At 40.8% G+C, this 19,518-nt stretch overlaps 1 protein-coding gene across 3 annotated transcripts in view; it reads right to left on the reverse strand.

Annotated features, from left to right (window-relative positions):
• The window catches only part of LOC133552012 (transcription factor COE1-like), a 100,415-nt gene that overhangs the window by 77,840 nt on the left and 3,057 nt on the right, over positions 1–19,518 (reverse strand). For all 3 annotated transcript variants that reach the window (XM_061899247.1, XM_061899248.1, XM_061899249.1), the window contains exons 5-6: positions 19,355–19,428; positions 10,264–10,332 (exon numbers count right to left, since the gene is read on the reverse strand). In XM_061899247.1, coding sequence (XP_061755231.1) covers positions 10,264–10,332; positions 19,355–19,428 — 143 coding nt within the window. The remainder of the gene's footprint in view (positions 1–10,263; positions 10,333–19,354; positions 19,429–19,518) is intronic.

The raw sequence follows: 19,518 nt of genomic DNA on the forward strand, positions 1-19,518 counted from the left end.
TCCCACTACAGAGGGGCCCGGGGCCCCACTCAAATATTAACACTGAACTATTGATGTTACTGTTGGTTTTAATCATTTTTTTTTTTAATGATTATACCTGACCTACTTACAGTTTACAAGCTTGCCAAACGGACTCTCGGGCTCTTTAGCGCCGGCCTGGTGGCTCCATGGAGCTTTTTCAAAAATGGAAAAATACATTTGTTGTTTTAATAATGTTTCTGCAGGAGGACAAATATAACACAACCCGTCCTAGTTGTCAGAAAGCCACTACTAGCGACCACGCAGTCTGATAGTTTATATATCAATGATGAAATATTATTATGAAATATATGTTGCTGAATCTTTTGCAATTTGTTCTATGGACAATGGAGACATCAAAGAAGAAAGCTGTAGGTGGGAAGCGGAGCATTGCGGTCGGCTTTAGCAAAACAAAGACAGCCGGTGTTTCATTGTTTACATTCCCGAAAGATGAGAGTCAAGCTTTACTATGGAACAGAGCGGTCAAGCAAACACGGTTGGATTGGACCACACACACAAAGTACAGTGTATTATAAACAGATCATTTGGAAAGATCGTGTTTCGAAGAGGGTCCCTTGTGAAGGGCAGAGATGGGCATCCACCCGTTTACTGGTGCTGAAGAAAGGTGCCGGGCCAACCTTCAGGTTGTACAGGTACGACCATATAATCTCACTAAAACACTAGTAACACAATAAGCAGATAAAGGATTTTCCAGAATTATCCTAGTAAATGTGTCTAATAACATCTGAATCGCTCCCACTGCTCTCATCTTTTTTTCTTCTTCTAGTCCTTCACTCTCACTTTCCTCATCCACGAATCTTTCATCCTCGCTCAAATTAATGGGGAAATCGTTGCTTTCTCGGTTCCGAATCGCTCTTGCTGCTGGTGGCCATGATTGTAAACAATGTTCAGAGGTGAAGAGCTCCACAACCCGTGACGTCACGGATTGTCGAGGACATTTTTGTTCCAGCATCGTTCCCAGCTATTAGCTCGTCTGTTTTCGTCGCGAAATTCCACAGTATTCTGGACATCTGTGTTGCTGAATATTTTGAAATTTGTTCAATGGACAATGGAGACATCAAAGAAGAAAGCTGTAGGTGGGAAGCGGTGTATTGCAACCGGCTTCAGCAACACAAACACAGCCGGTGTTTCATTGTTTACATTCCCGAAAGATGCGAGTCAAGCTTTACTATGGAACAGAGCGGTCAAGCAAACATGGTTGGATTGGACCACACATACAAAGTACAGTGTATTATAAACAGATTATTTCGAAAGATCGTGTTTCAAAGAGGGTCCCTTGCGAAGGGCAGAGATGGGCATCGCCACCACCTGTTGACTGGTGCTGAAGAAAGGTACCTTCAGGTTGTACAGGTACGACCATATAATCTCACTAAAACACTAGTAACACAATAAGCGGATAAAGGATCTTCCAGAATTATCCAAGTAAATGTGTCTAATAACATCTGAATCGCTCCCACTGCCTTCATCTTTTTTTTCCTAGTCCTTCACTCTCACTTTCCTCATCCACGAATCTTTCATCCTCGCTCAAATTAATGGGGAAATCGTCGCTTTCTCGGTTCCGAATCGCTCTTGCTGCTGGTGGCCATGATTGTAAATAATGTTCAGATGTGAGGAGCTCCACAACCCGTGACGTCACGGATTGTCGAGGACATTTTTGTTCCAGCATCGTTCCCAGCTATTAGCTCGTCTGTTTTCTTCGCGAAATTCCACAGTATTCTGGACGTCTGTGTTGCTGAATCTTTTGCAATTTTTTCAATGGACAATGGAGAAATCAAAGAAGAAAGCCGTAGGTGGGAAGCGGTGTATTGCGGCCGGCTTCAGCAACACAAACACAGCCGGTGTTTCATTGTTTACATTCCCGAAAGATGACAGTCAAGCTTTACTATGGAACAGAGCTGTCAAGCAAACACGGTTGGATTGGACCACACACACAAAGTACAGTGTATTATGCGGCGATCATTTGGAAAGATCGTGTTTCGAAGAGGGTCCCTTGCGAAGGGCAGAGATGGGCATCGCCACCACCCGTTGACTGGTGCTGAAGAAAGGTACCTTCAGGTTGTACAGGTACGACCATATAATCTCACTAAAACACTAATAACACAATAAGCAGATAAAGGATTTTCCAGAATTATCCTAGTAAATGTGTCTAATAACATCTGAATCGCTCCCACTGCTCTCATCTATTTTTCTTCTTCTAGTCCTTCACTCTCACTTTCCTCATCCACGAATCTTTCATCCTCGCTGAAATTAATGGGGAAATCGTCGCTTTCTCGGTTCCGAATCGCTCTCGCTGCTGGCGGCCATGATTGTAAACAATGTTCAGAGGTGAGGAGCTCCACAACCCGTGACGTCACGGATTGTCGAGGACATTTTTGTTCCAGCATCGTTCCCAGCTATTAGCTCGTCTGTTTTCGTCGCGAAATTCCACAGTATTCTGGACATCTGTGTTGCTGAATATTTTGCAATTTGTTCAATGGATAATGGAGACATCAAAGAAGAAAGCTGTAGTTGGGAAGCGGAGTATTGCGGTCGGCTTTAGCAACACAAACACAGCCGGTGTTTCGTTGTTTACATTCCCGAAAGATGCGAGTCAAGCTTTACTATGGAACAGAGCGGTCAAGCAAACACGGTTGGATTGGACCACACATACAAAGTACAGTGTATTATAAACAGATTATTTCGAAAGATCGTGTTTCGAAGAGGGTCCCTTGCGAAGGGCAGAGATGGGCATCGCCACCACCCGTAGACTGGTGCTGAAGAAAGGTGCCGGGCCAACCTTCAGGTTGCACAGGTACGACCATATAATCTCACTAAAACACTAGTAACACAATAAGCAGATAAAGGATTTTCCAGAATTATCCTAGTAAATGTGTCTAATAACATCTGAATCGCTCCCACTGCTCTCATCTTTTTTCTTTTCTTCTAGTCCTTCACTCTCACTTTCCTCATCCACAAATCTTTCATCCTCGCTCAAATTAATGGGGAAATTGTCGCTTTCTCGGTTCCGAATCGCTCTTGCTGCTGGTGGCCATGATTGTAAACAATGTGAGGATGTGAGGAGCTCCACAACCCGTGACGTCACCCGCACATCGTCTGCTACTTCCGGTACAGACAAGGCTTTTTTATTAGCGACCCAAAGTTGCTAACTTTATTGTCGATGTTCTCTACTAAATACTTTCAGCAAAAATATGGCAATATCACAAAATGATGAAGTATGACACATAGAATGGACCTGCTATCCCCGTTTAAATAAGAAAATCTCATTTCAGTAGGCCTTTAATATGTTTGTGTTTATGCTTTACTGTTGAGTATTTGGCCATCACCATTTTGTCCTACTAATTTTGACGGGTCTTTGAACTCACCACAGTTAGTTTACATGTACAACTTTCTCCGTCGCTGCCACATAAAGACGTGTTTTATGCCACTCCTTTGTCTCATTTTGCCCACCAAACGTTTTATGCTGTGAGTGAATGCACAAAGGTGAGCTTTATTGATGTTATTGACTTGCTAATAATCCATGCTAACATGCTATTTAGGCTGGCTTTGTGCACATATTGCACCATTATGCTTTGTTTGTAGATATATTTGAGTTCATTTAACTTATGTCCTCAGTGTATATAATTTATATTTGCATGTCTTGTGACACATTATCTGTATGTAATATCGGCTGCATTTCTGATTGTGTGCCGTGTTGTTCCAGACCACAGCAAACGCCACCACGTTGTTCCAGACCACAGCAAACACCACCATGTTGTTCCAGACCACAGCAAGCGTCACCATGTTGTTCGAAACCACAGCAAACGTCACCATGTTGTTCCAGACCACAGCAAATGTCACCATGTTGTTCCAGACCACAGCAAATGTTACCCGGCTTGCAAAGACTGTATGATAAATCTATTGGGAGAAGACAGACTGTGGTTTCCTTTAACTCGGACACACACATCTATATCTTTGGCAGTTTTAAGCCAGTAATGTCCAGGAGTTATCGAACCCTCTGAGACACTTACTTAATGTGTTGCCTTCATTATAACACTTACATAAGGCTTTTATTTTTTTGCGGCGCCGGACCGATTAGTTTTTTGTATTTTTGGTCCAATATGGCTCTTTCAACGTTTTTGGTTGCCGACCCCTGGGTTGGTACTAACCCTAACCAAATATACCGACTTTTTATTACATTTTTTATTTATTTATTATGTACTAAAATACATAAACGTTTTTGGTTGTCGACCTCTGGGTTGGTACTAGCACTAACCAAATATACCGACTTTTTATTTTATTATTATTATTATTTTTATTCTGTACTAAAATACATAAACGTTTTTGGTTGTCGACCCCTGGGTTGGTACTAGCACTAACCAAATATACCGACTTTTTATTTGATTTTTTTTTACATTTATTATGTACTAAAATACATAAACGTTTTTGGTTGCCGACCCCTGGGTTGGTACTAGCACTAACCAAATACACCCACTTTTTATTTTGTTTTTTTTTTAATTTATTATGTGCTAAAATACATAAATGTTTTTGGTTGCCGACCCCTGGGTTGGTACTAACCCTAACCAAATATACCGACTTTTTATTTTATTTTTTATTTATTTATTATGTACTAAAATACATAAACGTTTTTGGTTGTCGACCCCTGGGTTGGTACTAGCACTAACCAAATATACCGACTTTTTATTTGATTTTTTTTTACATTTATTATGTGCTAAAATACATAAACATTTTTGGTTGTCGACCCCTGGGTTGGTATTAACCCTAACCAAATATACCGACTTTTTATTTTAATTTTTTTTACATTTATTATGTGCTAAAATACATAAATGTTTTTTGTTGCCGCCCCCTGGGTTGGTACTAGCACTAACCAAATATACCGACATTTTATTTTATTTTTTTTTTACATTTATTATGTGCTAAAATACATAAACGTGTTTGGTTGCCGACCCCTGTGTTGGTACTAACCCTAACAAAATATACTGACAATTTAAATTTTTTAAAATTTATTATGTGCTAAAATACATAAACGTTTTTGGTTGCCGACCCCTGGGTTGGTACTAGCACTAACCAAATATACCGACTTTTTATATATATATTTTTTTACATTTATTATGTGCTAAAATACATAAACGTTTATGGTTGCCGACCCCTGGGTTGGTACTAGCCCTAACCAAATATACAGACTTTTTATTTTATTATTTTTAACATTTACTATGTGCTAAAATATATAAACGTTTTTGGTTGCCGACCCCTGGGTTGGTATTAACCCTAACCAATTATACAAACTTTTTATTTTATTTTATTTTTATTTTTATCATGTACTAAAATACATAAACGTTTTTGGTTGCCGACCCCAGGGTTGGTACTACCACTAACCAAATACACCAACTTTTTATTTGATTTTTTTTTACATTTATTATGTGCTAAAATACATAAAAGTTTTTGGTTGCCGACCCCTGGGTTGGTACTAACCCTAACAAAATATACTGACATTTTAAATTTTTTAAAATTTATTATGTGCTAAAATACATAAACGTTTTTGGTTGCCGACCCCTGGGTTGGTACTAGCACTAACCAAATATACCGACTTTTTATATATATATTTTTTTACATTTATTATGTGCTAAAATACATAAACGTTTATGGTTGCCGACCCCAGGGTTGGTACTACCACTAACCAAATACACCAACTTTTTATTTGATTTTTTTTTACATTTATTATGTGCTAAAATACATAAAAGTTTTTGGTTGTCGACCCCTGGGTTGGTACTACCACTAACCAAATATACCGACTTTTTATTTTATTTTTTTAAATTTTTCTTATGTACTAAAATACATAAATGTTTTTGGTTGCCGACCCCTGGGTTGGTACTAGCACAAACCAAATACACCCACTTTTTATTTATTTTTTTTTTTTTTACATTTATTATGTGCTAAAATACATAAATGTTTTTGGTTGCCGACCCCTGGGTTGGTACTAGCACTAACCAAATATACCGACATTTTATTTGATTTTTTTTTACATTTATTATGTGCTAAAATACATAAACGTGTTTGGTTGCCGACCCCTGGGTTGGTACTAGCCCTAACCAAATATACCAACATTTGATTTTTTTATTTTTTTACATTTATTATGTGCTAAAATACATTAACGTTTTTGGTTGCCGACCCCTGGGTTGGCACCAACCTTAACCAAATATACCGACTTTTTATTCTATTTTTTTATTTTTATTATTATGTACTAAAATACATAAACGTTTTTGGTTGTCGACCCCTGGGTTGGTACTAGCACTAACCAAATATACCGACATTTTATTTGATTTTTTTTTACATTTATTATGTGCTAAAATACATAAACGTGTTTGGTTGCCGACCCCTGGGTTGGTACTAGCACTAACCAAATATACCAACATTTGATTTTTTTATTTTTTTACATTTATTATGTGCTAAAATACATTAACGTTTTTGGTTGCCGACCCCTGGGTTGGCACCAACCTTAACCAAATATACCGACTTTTTATTCTATTTTTTTATTTTTATTATTATGTACTAAAATACATAAACGTTTTTGGTTGTCGACCCCTAGGTTGGTGCTAGCACTAACCAAATACACCCACTTTTTATTTTGTTTTTTTTTTACATTTATTATGTGCTAAAATACATAAACGTTTTTGGTTGCCGACCCCTGTGTTGGTACTAACCCTAACAAAATATACTGACATTTTAATTTTTTTTACATTTATTATGTGCTAAAATACATAAACGTTTTTGGCTGCCGACCCCTGGGTTGGTACTAGCCCTAACCAAATATACCGACTTTTTATATATATATTTTTTTACATTTATTATGTATTTACATTTATTATTTTGTTTTTTTTTTACATTTATTATGTGCTAAAATACATAAACGTTTTTGGTTGCCGACCCCTGTGTTGGTACTAACCCTAACAAAATATACTGACATTTTAATTTTTTTTACATTTATTATGTGCTAAAATACATAAACGTTTATGGTTGCCGACCCCTGGGTTGGTACTAGCCCTAACCAAATATACCGACTTTTTATTTTTAATTTCTTTTTTACATTTATGTGCTAAATTACAAAAACTACACAAATTAATGTTTCTTAAATAAACTGTCAATAAAATAAAGGTGCAAATAAAAATCCAGCTTCACCACTTTAGTCATAATTTTTGCGCCGATAAGAAACTTCTATGACTTTAGCGCCAGACTTCTTCTGTTTAATACTGTCATTACTGCCACACGTGGTGGAAAAGTGTATTACAACTGAGTACAGCTGAAAAAAATCATGTTTTTTGGCAGCCCTCTAAGGCGGTGGTTCTCAAATGGGGGTACGCGTACCCCTGCGGGTACTTGAAGGCATGCCAAAGGGTACGAGAGATTTTTTTTTAAATATTCTAAAAATAGCAACAATTCAAAAATCCTTTATAAGTATGTTTGTTGTATAATACTTCAAGAAAATATGAATGTAAGTTCATAAACTGTGAAAAGAAAGTCAACAATGCAATATTCAGTGTTGACTGCTAGATTTTTTGTGGACATGTTCCATAAATATTGACGTTAAAGATTCCTTTTTTTTTGTGAAGAAATGTTTAGAATGAAGTTGATGAATCCAGATGGATCTTAAAGAGGCCACTTCAAATTGATGATTACTTCTATGTGTAGAAATATTTATTTATAATTGAATCACTTGTTTATTTTTCAACAAGTTTTTAGTTATTTTTATATCTTTTTTATTCCAAATAGTTCAAGAAAGACCACTACAAATGAGCAATATTTTGCACTGTTATACAAATTAATAAATCAGAAACTGATGACAGAGTGCTCTCTTTTTTTCCAACCAAAAATGCTTTGCTCTGATTAGGGGGTACTTGAATCAAACAAAATGTTCACAGGGGGTACATCTCTGAAAAAAGGTTGAGAACCACTGCTCTAGGACAGGGGTCGGCAACCCGCGGCTCTAGAACCGCATGCAGCTCTTTAGCGCCGCCCTAGTAGCTCAAAAATGTATGAAAAATGGAAAAAAATTAAGTAAAAACCATACGTTTTTGTTTTAATATAGTTTTTTCGGGAAGACAAACATGACACAAACCTCCTTAATTGCTATAAAGCACGCTGTTTACATTAAACATGCTTCATTGATTCGAGTATTTGGCGAGCGCTGTTTTGTCCTACTGATTTTGGCCGTCCTTGAACTCACCGTGGTTTGTTTACATGTACAAATTTCTCCGACTTTCTAGGACGTGTTTTATGCCACTTCTTTTTCTGTCTCATTTTGCCCGCCGAACTTTTAATGTTGTGCGTGAATGCATAAAAGTGTGGAATGCTAATCCGACATATTTGGTCCCTGCATTACTGCAAGCTAATCGATGCTAACATGCTATTTAGGCTAGCTGTGTGTACACATTGCATCATCATGCCTCATTTGTAGCTATATTTGAGCTCATTTAGTTTCCTTTAAGTCCTCTTACTTCAATGTATATCTCATGACACACTATCTGTATGTAATGTGGCTTTTAATTCTTTGCGGCTTTTGTATTTTCGGTCCAATATGGCTCTTTCAGCCCTGTGATGAGGTGGCGACTTGTCCAGGGTGTACCCCGCCTTCCACCCGATTGTAGCTGAGATAGGCGCCAGCGCCCCCCCGCGACCCCGAAAGGGAATAAGCGGTAGAAAATGGATGGATGGCTCTTTCAACATTTTGGGTTGCCTACCCCTGCTCTAGAGGGTGTTTGTGGCCCACCAATGGGCCCTGGCCCTATGGTTAAGAAACACTGGTCTAATGCTGGCTGGGGTGTGTGAAGAAACACACACACACACACACACACACACACACACACACACACACACACACACACACACACACACACACACACACACACACACACACACACATTGAGCCTATTAGTGCGAGGGTGAGGTGCTGCAGGGCCACACCAAGACAAAACACACACACACACACACACACACACACACACACACACACACACGCGCACACGCACACACGCACTTCTTTTGCAGTCAAGCAGGCGTGTGATAGGATATCGCTGCATCTCGTTAACCTTCTATTAACCCTAACCGGGACGCTTGCAGCGCTACAACATGGATTAAGTGGACCACACACACACACACAAACATACACACACACACACACAGTAGAATGGGCTGTCAATCACATGTGCACGCCCCCACTCGCACACACACAAAATGTGGGAATAAAACTTTATGTCTGGGCGTGAAGAGACTGGATACTTGTGTGTGTGTGTGTGTGTGTGTGTGTGTGTGTGTGTGTGTGTGTGTGTGTGTGTGTGCGTGTGCGTGTGTGTTGTGCATGTGCATCACATGGGCGTGTGTTGAGGATTGTCATTAAGGAAGTGATGTCACTGTGATGTGTGCATGAGTCACATGGCTTACTGAGAGGCTGATGACATCATAGCTCGGCGGTCTCACGCCCCCCCCCCCTCACACACACACACACACACACACACACACACTCACACACACACACACTCACTCACACACAGCTCCACATGTTGTCCAGATGTTAAAGTGAGAGGCTGTGAACGCACACTGACAGGAAGTATCCCACGGTATCCACGGTAACCTTCACATTCCATCTTCGCCAAGGCCCCGCCAAACACACACACACACACACACACACACACACACACACACACACACACACACACACACACACACACACACACACACACACACACACACACACACACACACACACACACACACACACACACACACACACACACACACACACACACACACACACACACACAGACCAGACTATTTCTAGCCCAGAAAAGAAACATTTGAAGTAGTTGAAGGGAAACATGAGTTGTCTCATCACAACGCATGAGGAACAGGAAGAAGAAGCTGATGATAAAAAAAAAAAAAAAAAGTTTGCAAAATAGGATTCAAACTTCTTTCACTTCTTCTATGTTCCCTTTCTTCCACTCATGACCTATTTTTCTGTAGAAAATGGTGGGGGGAGGGGTGTGTGTGTGTGTGTGTGTGTGTGTGTGTGTGTGTGTGGTGATGTCACATGTAAGAATTGATTTTTGACTCCAAGCTGTCAACGCATAGCTCTGTGTACATGTCTCTTTGTGTGAGTGTGTGTGTGTGTGTGTGTGTGTGTGTCTGCGCACCACACGTGTGTGTACTTGAGAAAGTGGAAGTGACACACAGTACCTGTCGATGATGACTGGGTCTGACGGCGTCTCGTTGCGATTTCCACAACTCTTCTTGTCACAGCAGCGACTGTGAGAGAAAACAGCTGTTAGTGTGTGTGCGTGTGTGTGTGTGTGTGTGTGTGTTGATCAAAGGTGCACAGAGGAGCGGGTGGTCTCAGACAGAAATAGAAAGTTCCGTCGGAACATTTTTCCCAGTGCGAGCAACAACAGCGGCAGCGGAATGGTGACACTTGTCAACACTCTGTGAGCACCTGTGACGTCACACATAGGCCACGCCCACTCACAGGTGTGATCACAACATCAGTCCCCTCGACATCCTCAGACTCTCATCATCCACCGTCTCATTATTCTCATCGTCCACCTCCTCGTCATCCTCATCCAACTCGACCATCGTCATCATCAAACCTCGTCATCATTCTCATCATCCTCATCATCAACGCTGTCATCATCCTCATCATCCTTGTCAAACTTGACCATCGTCATCATCAACGCTGTCATCATTCTCATCATCCTCATCATCAACGCTGTCATCATTCTCATCATCATCCTTGTCAAACTTGACCATCGTCATCAAATCTCCCTTATTATTCTCATCATCCTCATCACCAACGCTGTCATCATTCTCATCATCAACCTCCTCATCCTCATCAGCGTCGTCAATGTTCTCATTGTCCTCATCAAACTTGACCATCATCATCATCAAATCTCCACATCATTCTCATCATCAACTTCCTCATCCTCATCTACTTCGTCAATGTTCTCATCGTCCTCATCAAACTTGACCATCATCATCATCAAACCTCCTCATCATTCTCATCATCAACCTCCTCATCCTCATCAGCATCGTCCACCTCCTCATCATCCTCATCAAACTTGACCATCGTCATCATCATCAAATCTCCTCATTATTCTGATCATCCTCCTCATCACCAACGCTGTCGTCATTCTCATCATCAACCTCCTCATCCTCATCGTCAATGTTGTCATCGTCCTCATCAAACTTAACCATCATCAAATCTCCTCATCATTCTCATCATCAACCTCCTCATCTTCATCAGCGTCGTCAATGTTCTCATCGTCCAATCTCCTCATCATTCTCATCATCAACCTCCTCATCTACGTCGTCAATGTTCTCATCATCCACCTCCTCATTGTCCTCCTCAAACTTGACCATCATCATCATCAAACCTCCTCATCATTCTCATTATCCTCCTCATCATCAACCTCATCATTCTCATCAACAACGTCGTCAATGTTCTCATCGTCCACCTCCTCATCAAACTTGAGCCTCATCATTAAACCTCCTCATTATTCTCTTTATCATCCTCATCCTCATCATCAACGTCGTCATTGCTTTCATCGTCCACCTCCTCATCGTCCTCATCAAACTTAACCATCATCAAATCTCTTCATCATTCTCATCATCAACCTCCTCATCCTAATCAGCGTCGTCAATGTTCTCATCGTCCTCATCAAACTTAACCATCATCAAATCTCCACATCATTCTCATCATCAACCTCCTCATCCTCATCTACGTTGTCAATGTTCTCATCGTCCTCATCAAACTTGACCATCATCATCATCAAATCTCCACATCATTCTCATCATCAACCTCCTCCTCCTCATCTACGTTGTCAATGTTCTCATCGTCCACCTCCTCATCGTCCTCCTCAAACTTGACCATCATCATCATCAAACCTCCTCATCAGTCTCATTATCCTCCTCATCATTCTCATCATCAACCTCATCATTCTCATCAACAACGTTACGTTGTCAATGTTCTCATCGTCCACTTCCTCATCAAACTTGAGCCTCCTCGTCAAACTTGAGCCTCATTATCAAACCTCGTCATTATTCTCTTCATCATCCTCATGCTCATCATCAACGTCGTCATCGCTTTCATCGTCCACCACCTCATCATCCAAATCTCCTCATTATTCTCATCATCCTCCTCATCACCATCGCTGTCATCATTCTGATCATCAACCTCCTCATCCTCATCATTCTCATCATCAACGTCGTCAATTTTCTCATTGTCCACCTCTTCATCAAACTTGATCATCATCATCAAATATCCTCATTATTCTCATCATCATCCTCCTCATTCTCATCATCAACGCTGTCATCATTCTCACCATCAACCTCCTCATCCTCATCATCCTTGTCAAACTTGACCATCGTCATCAAATCTCCCTTATTATTCTCATCATCCTCCTCATCACCAACGCTGTCATCATTCTCATCATGAACCTCCTCATCAGCGTAGTCAATGTTCTCATTGTCCTCATTAAACTTGACCATCATATAATCTCCACATCATTCTCATCGTCAACCTCCTCATCCTCATCAGCATCGTCAATGTTCTCATTGTCCTCATCAAACTTGACCATCAAATCTCCACATCATTCTCATCATCAACCTCCTCATCCTCATCTACGTCATCAATGTTCTCATCGTCCACCTCCTCATCGTCCTCATCAAACTTGACCATCATCATCATCAAACCTCCTCATCATTCTCATCATCAACCTCATCCTCCTCATCATTCTCATCAACAACGTCGTCAATGTTCTCATCGTCCACCTCCTCATCTAACTTGAGCCTCATCATCAAACCTCGTCATTATTCTCTTCATCATCCTCATCCTCATCATCAACGTCGTCATTGCTTTCATCGTCCACCTCCTCATCATCCTCATCAAACTTGACCATCGTCATCATCATCATCAAATCTCCTCATTATTCTGATCATCCTCCTCATCACCAACGCTGTCGTCATTCTCATCATCAACCTCCTCATCCTCATCATCAATGTTCTCATCGTCCTCATCAAACTTGACCATCATCAAATCTCCTCATCATTCTCATCATCAACCTCCATCTTCATCAGCGTCGTCAATGTTCTCATCGTCCTCATCAAACTTGACCATCATCATCGTCCAATCTCCTCATCATTCTCATCATCAACCTCCACATCTACGTCGTCAATGTTCTCATCGTCCACCTCCTCATCGTCCTCATCAAACTTGACCATCATCATCATCAAACCTCCTTATCATTCTCATTATCCTCCTCATCATCAACCTCATCATTCTCATCAACAACGTCGTCAATATTCTCATCGTCCACCTCCCCATCAAACTTGAGCCTCCTCGTCAAATTTGAGCCTCATCATCAAACCTCGTCATTATTCTCTTTATCATCCTCATGCTCATCATCAACGTCGTCATTGCTTTCATCGTCCACCTCCTCATCATCCTCATCAAACTTGACCATCATCATCATCAAACCTCCTCATCATTCTCATCATCAACCTCATCATCCTCATCATTCTCATCAACAACGTCGTCAATGTTCTCATCGTCCACCTCCTCGTCAAACTTGAGCCTCCTCGTCAAACTTGAGCCTCATCATCAAACCTCGTCATTATTCTCTTCATCATCCTCATCCTTATCATCAATGTCGTCATTACTTTCATTGTCCACCTCCTCATCATCCTCATCAAACTTGACCATCGTCATCATCATCAAATCTCCTCATTATTCTGATCATCCTCCTCATCACCAACGCTGTCATTCTCATCATCAACCTCCTCATCCTCATCGTCAATGTTCTCATCGTCCTCATCAAACTTCATCATCATCAAATCTCCTCATCATTCTCATCATCAACCTCCTCATCCTCATCAGCGTTGTCAATGTTCTCATTGTCCTCATCAAACTTGACCATCATCATCATCAAATCTCCACATCCTTCTCATCATCAACCTCCTCATCCTCATCTACGTCGTCAATGTTCTCATCGTCCACCTCCTCATCGTCCTCATCAAAATTGACCATCATCAAACCTCCTCATCATTCTCATTATCCTCCTCATCATTCTCATCCACAACGTCGTCAATGTTCTCATCCTCCACCTCCTCATCAAACTTGAGCCTCATCATCAAACCTCGTCATTATTCTCTTCATCATCCTCATGCTCATCATCAACCTCCTCATCCTCATCTACGTCGTCAATATTCTCATCGTCCACCTCCTCATCATCCAAATCTCCTCATTATTCTCATCATCCTCCTCATCACCATCGCTGTCATCATTCTGATCATCAACCTCCTCATCCTCATCATTCTCATCATCGTCGTCAATTTTCTCATTGTCCACCTCTTCATCAAACTTGATCATCATCATCAAATATCCTCATTATTCTCATCATCCTCCTCCTCATTCTCATCATCAACGCTGTCATCATTCTCACCATCAACCTCCTCATCCTTGTCAAACTTGACCATCGTCATCAAATCTCCCTTATTATTCTCATCATCCTCCTCATCACCAACGCTGTCATCATTCTCATCATCAACCTCCTCATCCTCATCAGCGTCGTCAATTTTCTCATTGTCCTCATCAAACTTGACCATCATCATCATCAAATCTCCACATCATTCTCATCATCAACCTCCTCATCCTCATCTACGTTGTCAATGTTCTCATCGTCCACCTCCTCATCAAACTTGACCATCATCATCATCATCAAACCTCCTCATCATTCTCATTATCCTCCTCATCATTCTCATCAACAACCTCCACATCCTCATCATTCTCATCAACAACGTCGTCAATGTTCTCATTGTCCACCTCCTCATCAAACTTGAGCCTCATCATCAAACCTCCTCATTATTCTCTTCATCATCCTCATCCTCATCATCAATGTCGTCATTGCTTTCATCATCCACCTCCTCATCATCCTCATCAAACTTGACCATCGTCATCATCATCAAATCTCCGCATTATTTTCATCAACCTTCCTAATCACCATCGCTGTCATCATTCTGATCATCAACCTCCTCATTCTCATCATCAAGGTCGTCAATTTTCTCATTGTCCACCTCCTCATCAAACTTGATCATCATCATCAAATCTCCTCATTATTCTCATCATCCTCCTCCTCATTCTCATCATCAACCTCCTCATCCTAATCATTCTCATCATCAACGTCGTTAATGTTCTCATTGTCCACTTCTTCATCATCCTCATCAAACTTGACCATTATCATCATCATGAAATCTCATTATTCTCATCATCGTCCTCATCATCAACCTCCGCATCCTCATCATCAACCTCCGCATCCTCATCATCAACGTCGTCAATGTTCTCATCGTCCACCTCCTCATCAAACTTGAGCATCATCCTCATCAAATCTCCTCATTATTCTCATCCTCCTGCTCATCACCAACACTGTCTTCATTCTCATCATCAACCTCCTCATCCTCATGATTCATCATCAGCATCGTCGATGTTCTCATTGTCCACCTCCTCATTATCCTCATCAAACTTGACCATCACCATCATCAAATCTCCTCATTATTCTCATCATCCTCCACATCATTCTCATCATCAACTTCATCAATGTTCTCATCGTCCATCTCCTCATCAAACTTGAGCATCGTCCTCATCAAACCTCCTCATTATTCTCTTCATCATCCTCATCATCAACATTGTCATCGCTTTCATCGTCCACCTCCTCATCATCCTCATCAAATCTCCTCATTATTCTCATCATCCTCCTCATCACCAACACTGTCTTCATTCTCATCATCAACCTCCTCATCCTCATGATTCATCATCAGCATCGTCGATGTTCTCATTGTCCACCTCCTCATCATCCTCATCAAACTTGACCATCATCATCATCAAATCTCCTCATCATTCTCATCATCCTCCACATCATTCTCATCATCAACTTCGTCAATGTTCTCATCGTCCATCTCCTCATCAAACTTGACCATCATCATCATAAAACCTCCTCATCATTCTCATTATCCTCCTCATCATTCTCATCAACGTCATCAATGTTCTCATCGTCCACCTCCTCGTCAAACTTGAGCCTCATCATCAAACCTCGTCATTATTCTCTTCATCATCCTCATGATTCATCATCAACATTGTCATTGTTCTCATTGTCCACCTCCTCATCAACCTCATCAAACTTGACCACCATCATCATCAGATCTCCTCATTATTCTCATCATCCTCCACATCATTCTCATCATCAACATCGTCAATGTTCTCATCGTCCTCATCAAACTTGAGCATCGTCCTCATCAAACCTCCTCATTATTCTTTTCATCATCCTCATCCTCATCATTGTTTTCTTCGTCCACCTCCTCATAATCCTCATCAAAGTTGGCCATCGTCATCATTAAACCTCCTCATTATTCTCATCATCATCCTCCTCCTCATTACCACTGTCATCATTTTCATCACCAACCTCCTCATCCTCATCATTCTCATCATCAATGTTGTCAATCTTCTCATCGTCCAACTCCTCATCGTCCTCATCAAACCTCCTCATTATTCTTTTCTTCATCCTCATCCTCATCATTGTTTTCTTCGTCCACCTCCTCATAATCCTCATCAAAGTTGTCCATCGTCATCATTAAACCTCCTCATTATTCTCATCATCATCCTCCTCCTCATTACCACTGTCATCATTTTCATCATCAACCTCCTCATCCTCATCATTCTCATCTTCAACGTCCTCATTGTTCTCACCATTCACTTCCTCATTATCCTCACCAAACTTGATCATCCTCATCATCAAACCTCCTCATTATTCTCCTCATCATAGTGCAACTGCTCATCCTCTGTATTTTTCCCATTCATTAATCTCATCAACTTCCTCATTAGTCTCCTCCTCATCCCTCAAACTAATTATCACTCATCAACTTCATAATTTTCATTCTCATCCTGATACTCGTCAACATTCATCATCAACCTCCTCATTCTGAACATGCTCATCATTCATCAACCTCATTTTAATTCTCATGATCTACGACCACATCATTCTCATTTTTACGCAGAAACTTTTCAAAACTCACCCTCATCTACCTCCTCAACCTGCTCATCACTCTTCAACCTCATCATTTTCATTCTCATCCTCAACAACCTGATCATGATCCTCATCAACCTCCCCGTATTCCCAACATATTCATCGCTCTTCAACCTCATCATTTATATTCTCATCCTCAACCTTATCACCATCATCATGATCAACGACCTCATCATTCTTATGCTGAAATTTTTCGACACTCATCCGCCTCATTATTATCAACCTGCTCATCACTTTTCAACCTCATCATTTTCATTCTCATCCTCAACATTCTAATCATCATCCTCATTAACCTCCCCGTTATTCCCAACTCGTTCATGGCTCTTCAACCTCATTATTTATATTCTCAACCTCATCATCAACAACCTCATCATTCTCATTATGCCGAAACTTATCAACACTCCTCCGCCTCACCCTCATCTACCTCCTCATCATCCTCAACCTGCTCATCACTCTTCCACCTCATCATTTAAATTTTTCATCCTCTACAATCTGATCATGGTCCTCATCAACCTCCCCGTATTCCCAACATAATCATCATTATTCCACCTCATCATTTTAATTTTTCATCCTCAACAATCTGATCAAGATCCTCATCAACCTCAACGTATTCCCAACATATTCATCGCTCTTCAACCTCATCGTTTATATTCTCATCCTCAACCTTATCACCATCATCATGATCAACGACCTCATCATTCTTATGCTGAAATTTTCCGACACTCATCCGCCTCATTATTATCAACCTGCTCATCACTTTTCAACCTCATCATTTTCATTCTCATCCTCAACATTCTAATCATCATCCTCATTAACCTCCCCGTTATTCCCAACTCGTTCATCGCTCTTCAACCTCATTATTTATATTCTCAACCTCATCATCAACAACCTCATCATTCTCATTATGCCGAAACTTTTCAACACTCCTCCGCCTCACCCTCATCTACCTCCTCATCATCCTCAACCTGCTCATCGCTCTTCAACCTCATCATTTATATTTTCATCCTCAACCTTATCACCATCATCATCATGATCAACGACCTCATCATTCTCATTTTTATGCTGAAACTTTTCTACACTCCTCCGCCTCACCCTCATCAACCTCCTCATTATTCTCATTCTCAACCTTATCACCATCATGATCTACGACCACACCATTCTCATTTTTACGCAGAAACTTTTCAACACTCACCCTCATCAACCTCCTCATTATTCTCAACCTGCTCATCACTCTTCAACCTCATCATTTTCCTTCTCATCCTCAACATTCTAATCATCATCCTCATCAACCTCCCCGTTATTCCCAACTCGTTCATCGCACTTCAACCTCATTATTTATATTCTCAACCTCATCATCAACAACCTCATCATTCTCATTATGACGAAACTTTTCAACACTCCTCCGCCTCACCCTCACCTACCTCCTCATCATCCTCAACCTGCTCATCACTCTTCAACCTCATCATTTTCCTTCTCATCCTCAACATTCTAATCATCATCCTCATCAACCTCCCCGTTATTCCCAACTCGTTCATTGCACTTCAACCTCATTATTTATATTCTCAACCTCATCAACAACCTCATCATTCTCATTATGACGAAACTTTTCAACACTCCTCCGCCTCACCCTCATCTACCTCCTCAACCTGCTCATCACTCTTCAACCTCATCATTTTAATTTTTCATCCTCAACAATCTGATCATGGTCCTCGTCAACCTCCCCGTATTCCCAACATATTCATCGCTTTTCAACCTCATCATTTATTTTCTCATCCTCAACCTTATCACCATCATCATGATCAACGACCTCATCATTCTTATGCTGAAATTTTTCAACACTCATCCGCCTCATTATTATCAACCTGCTCATCACTTTTCAACCTCATCATTTTTGATCTCATCTTCCACCTCATCCGTCTTATTCTTATCCAGAAACTCTTCAACACTCATTAACCTCAACCTACTCATCACTTTTCAACCTCACATTTTTTTTTATTTCATCCTCAACTGCCACATGAGCTTCCTCTTCATCACCGTCCTCATTCTCAACTTCATCGGCACCCTTTTTTTTAAAGCACAGCAAGGGAAGGTTGACTAATGACTCCCTGGGTCCTATGACTACAGCATCAATGGTAAGACATAAACGACTACGGCGAACAGGTCCTCATGACATCATCAGTGCACGTGCGCGCGGTTCTGACCTGCACATAATCTCGTGTGTGAGCAGAACTCGACACATCTCGGGATTCTTGTCCTGGCCCTCGTACACGATCGGCTGCAACAAAAAAAAGACACACACATGTACGCGCGTCAGGGCATGGGCGAGGCCGCGTGGGTCCGTGCGTGCGTGAGCGTGCACACTCAC

This window comes from Nerophis ophidion, linkage group LG04, assembly GCF_033978795.1.
Source record: "Nerophis ophidion isolate RoL-2023_Sa linkage group LG04, RoL_Noph_v1.0, whole genome shotgun sequence".
NCBI classification, from domain to species: domain Eukaryota; kingdom Metazoa; phylum Chordata; class Actinopteri; order Syngnathiformes; family Syngnathidae; genus Nerophis; species Nerophis ophidion.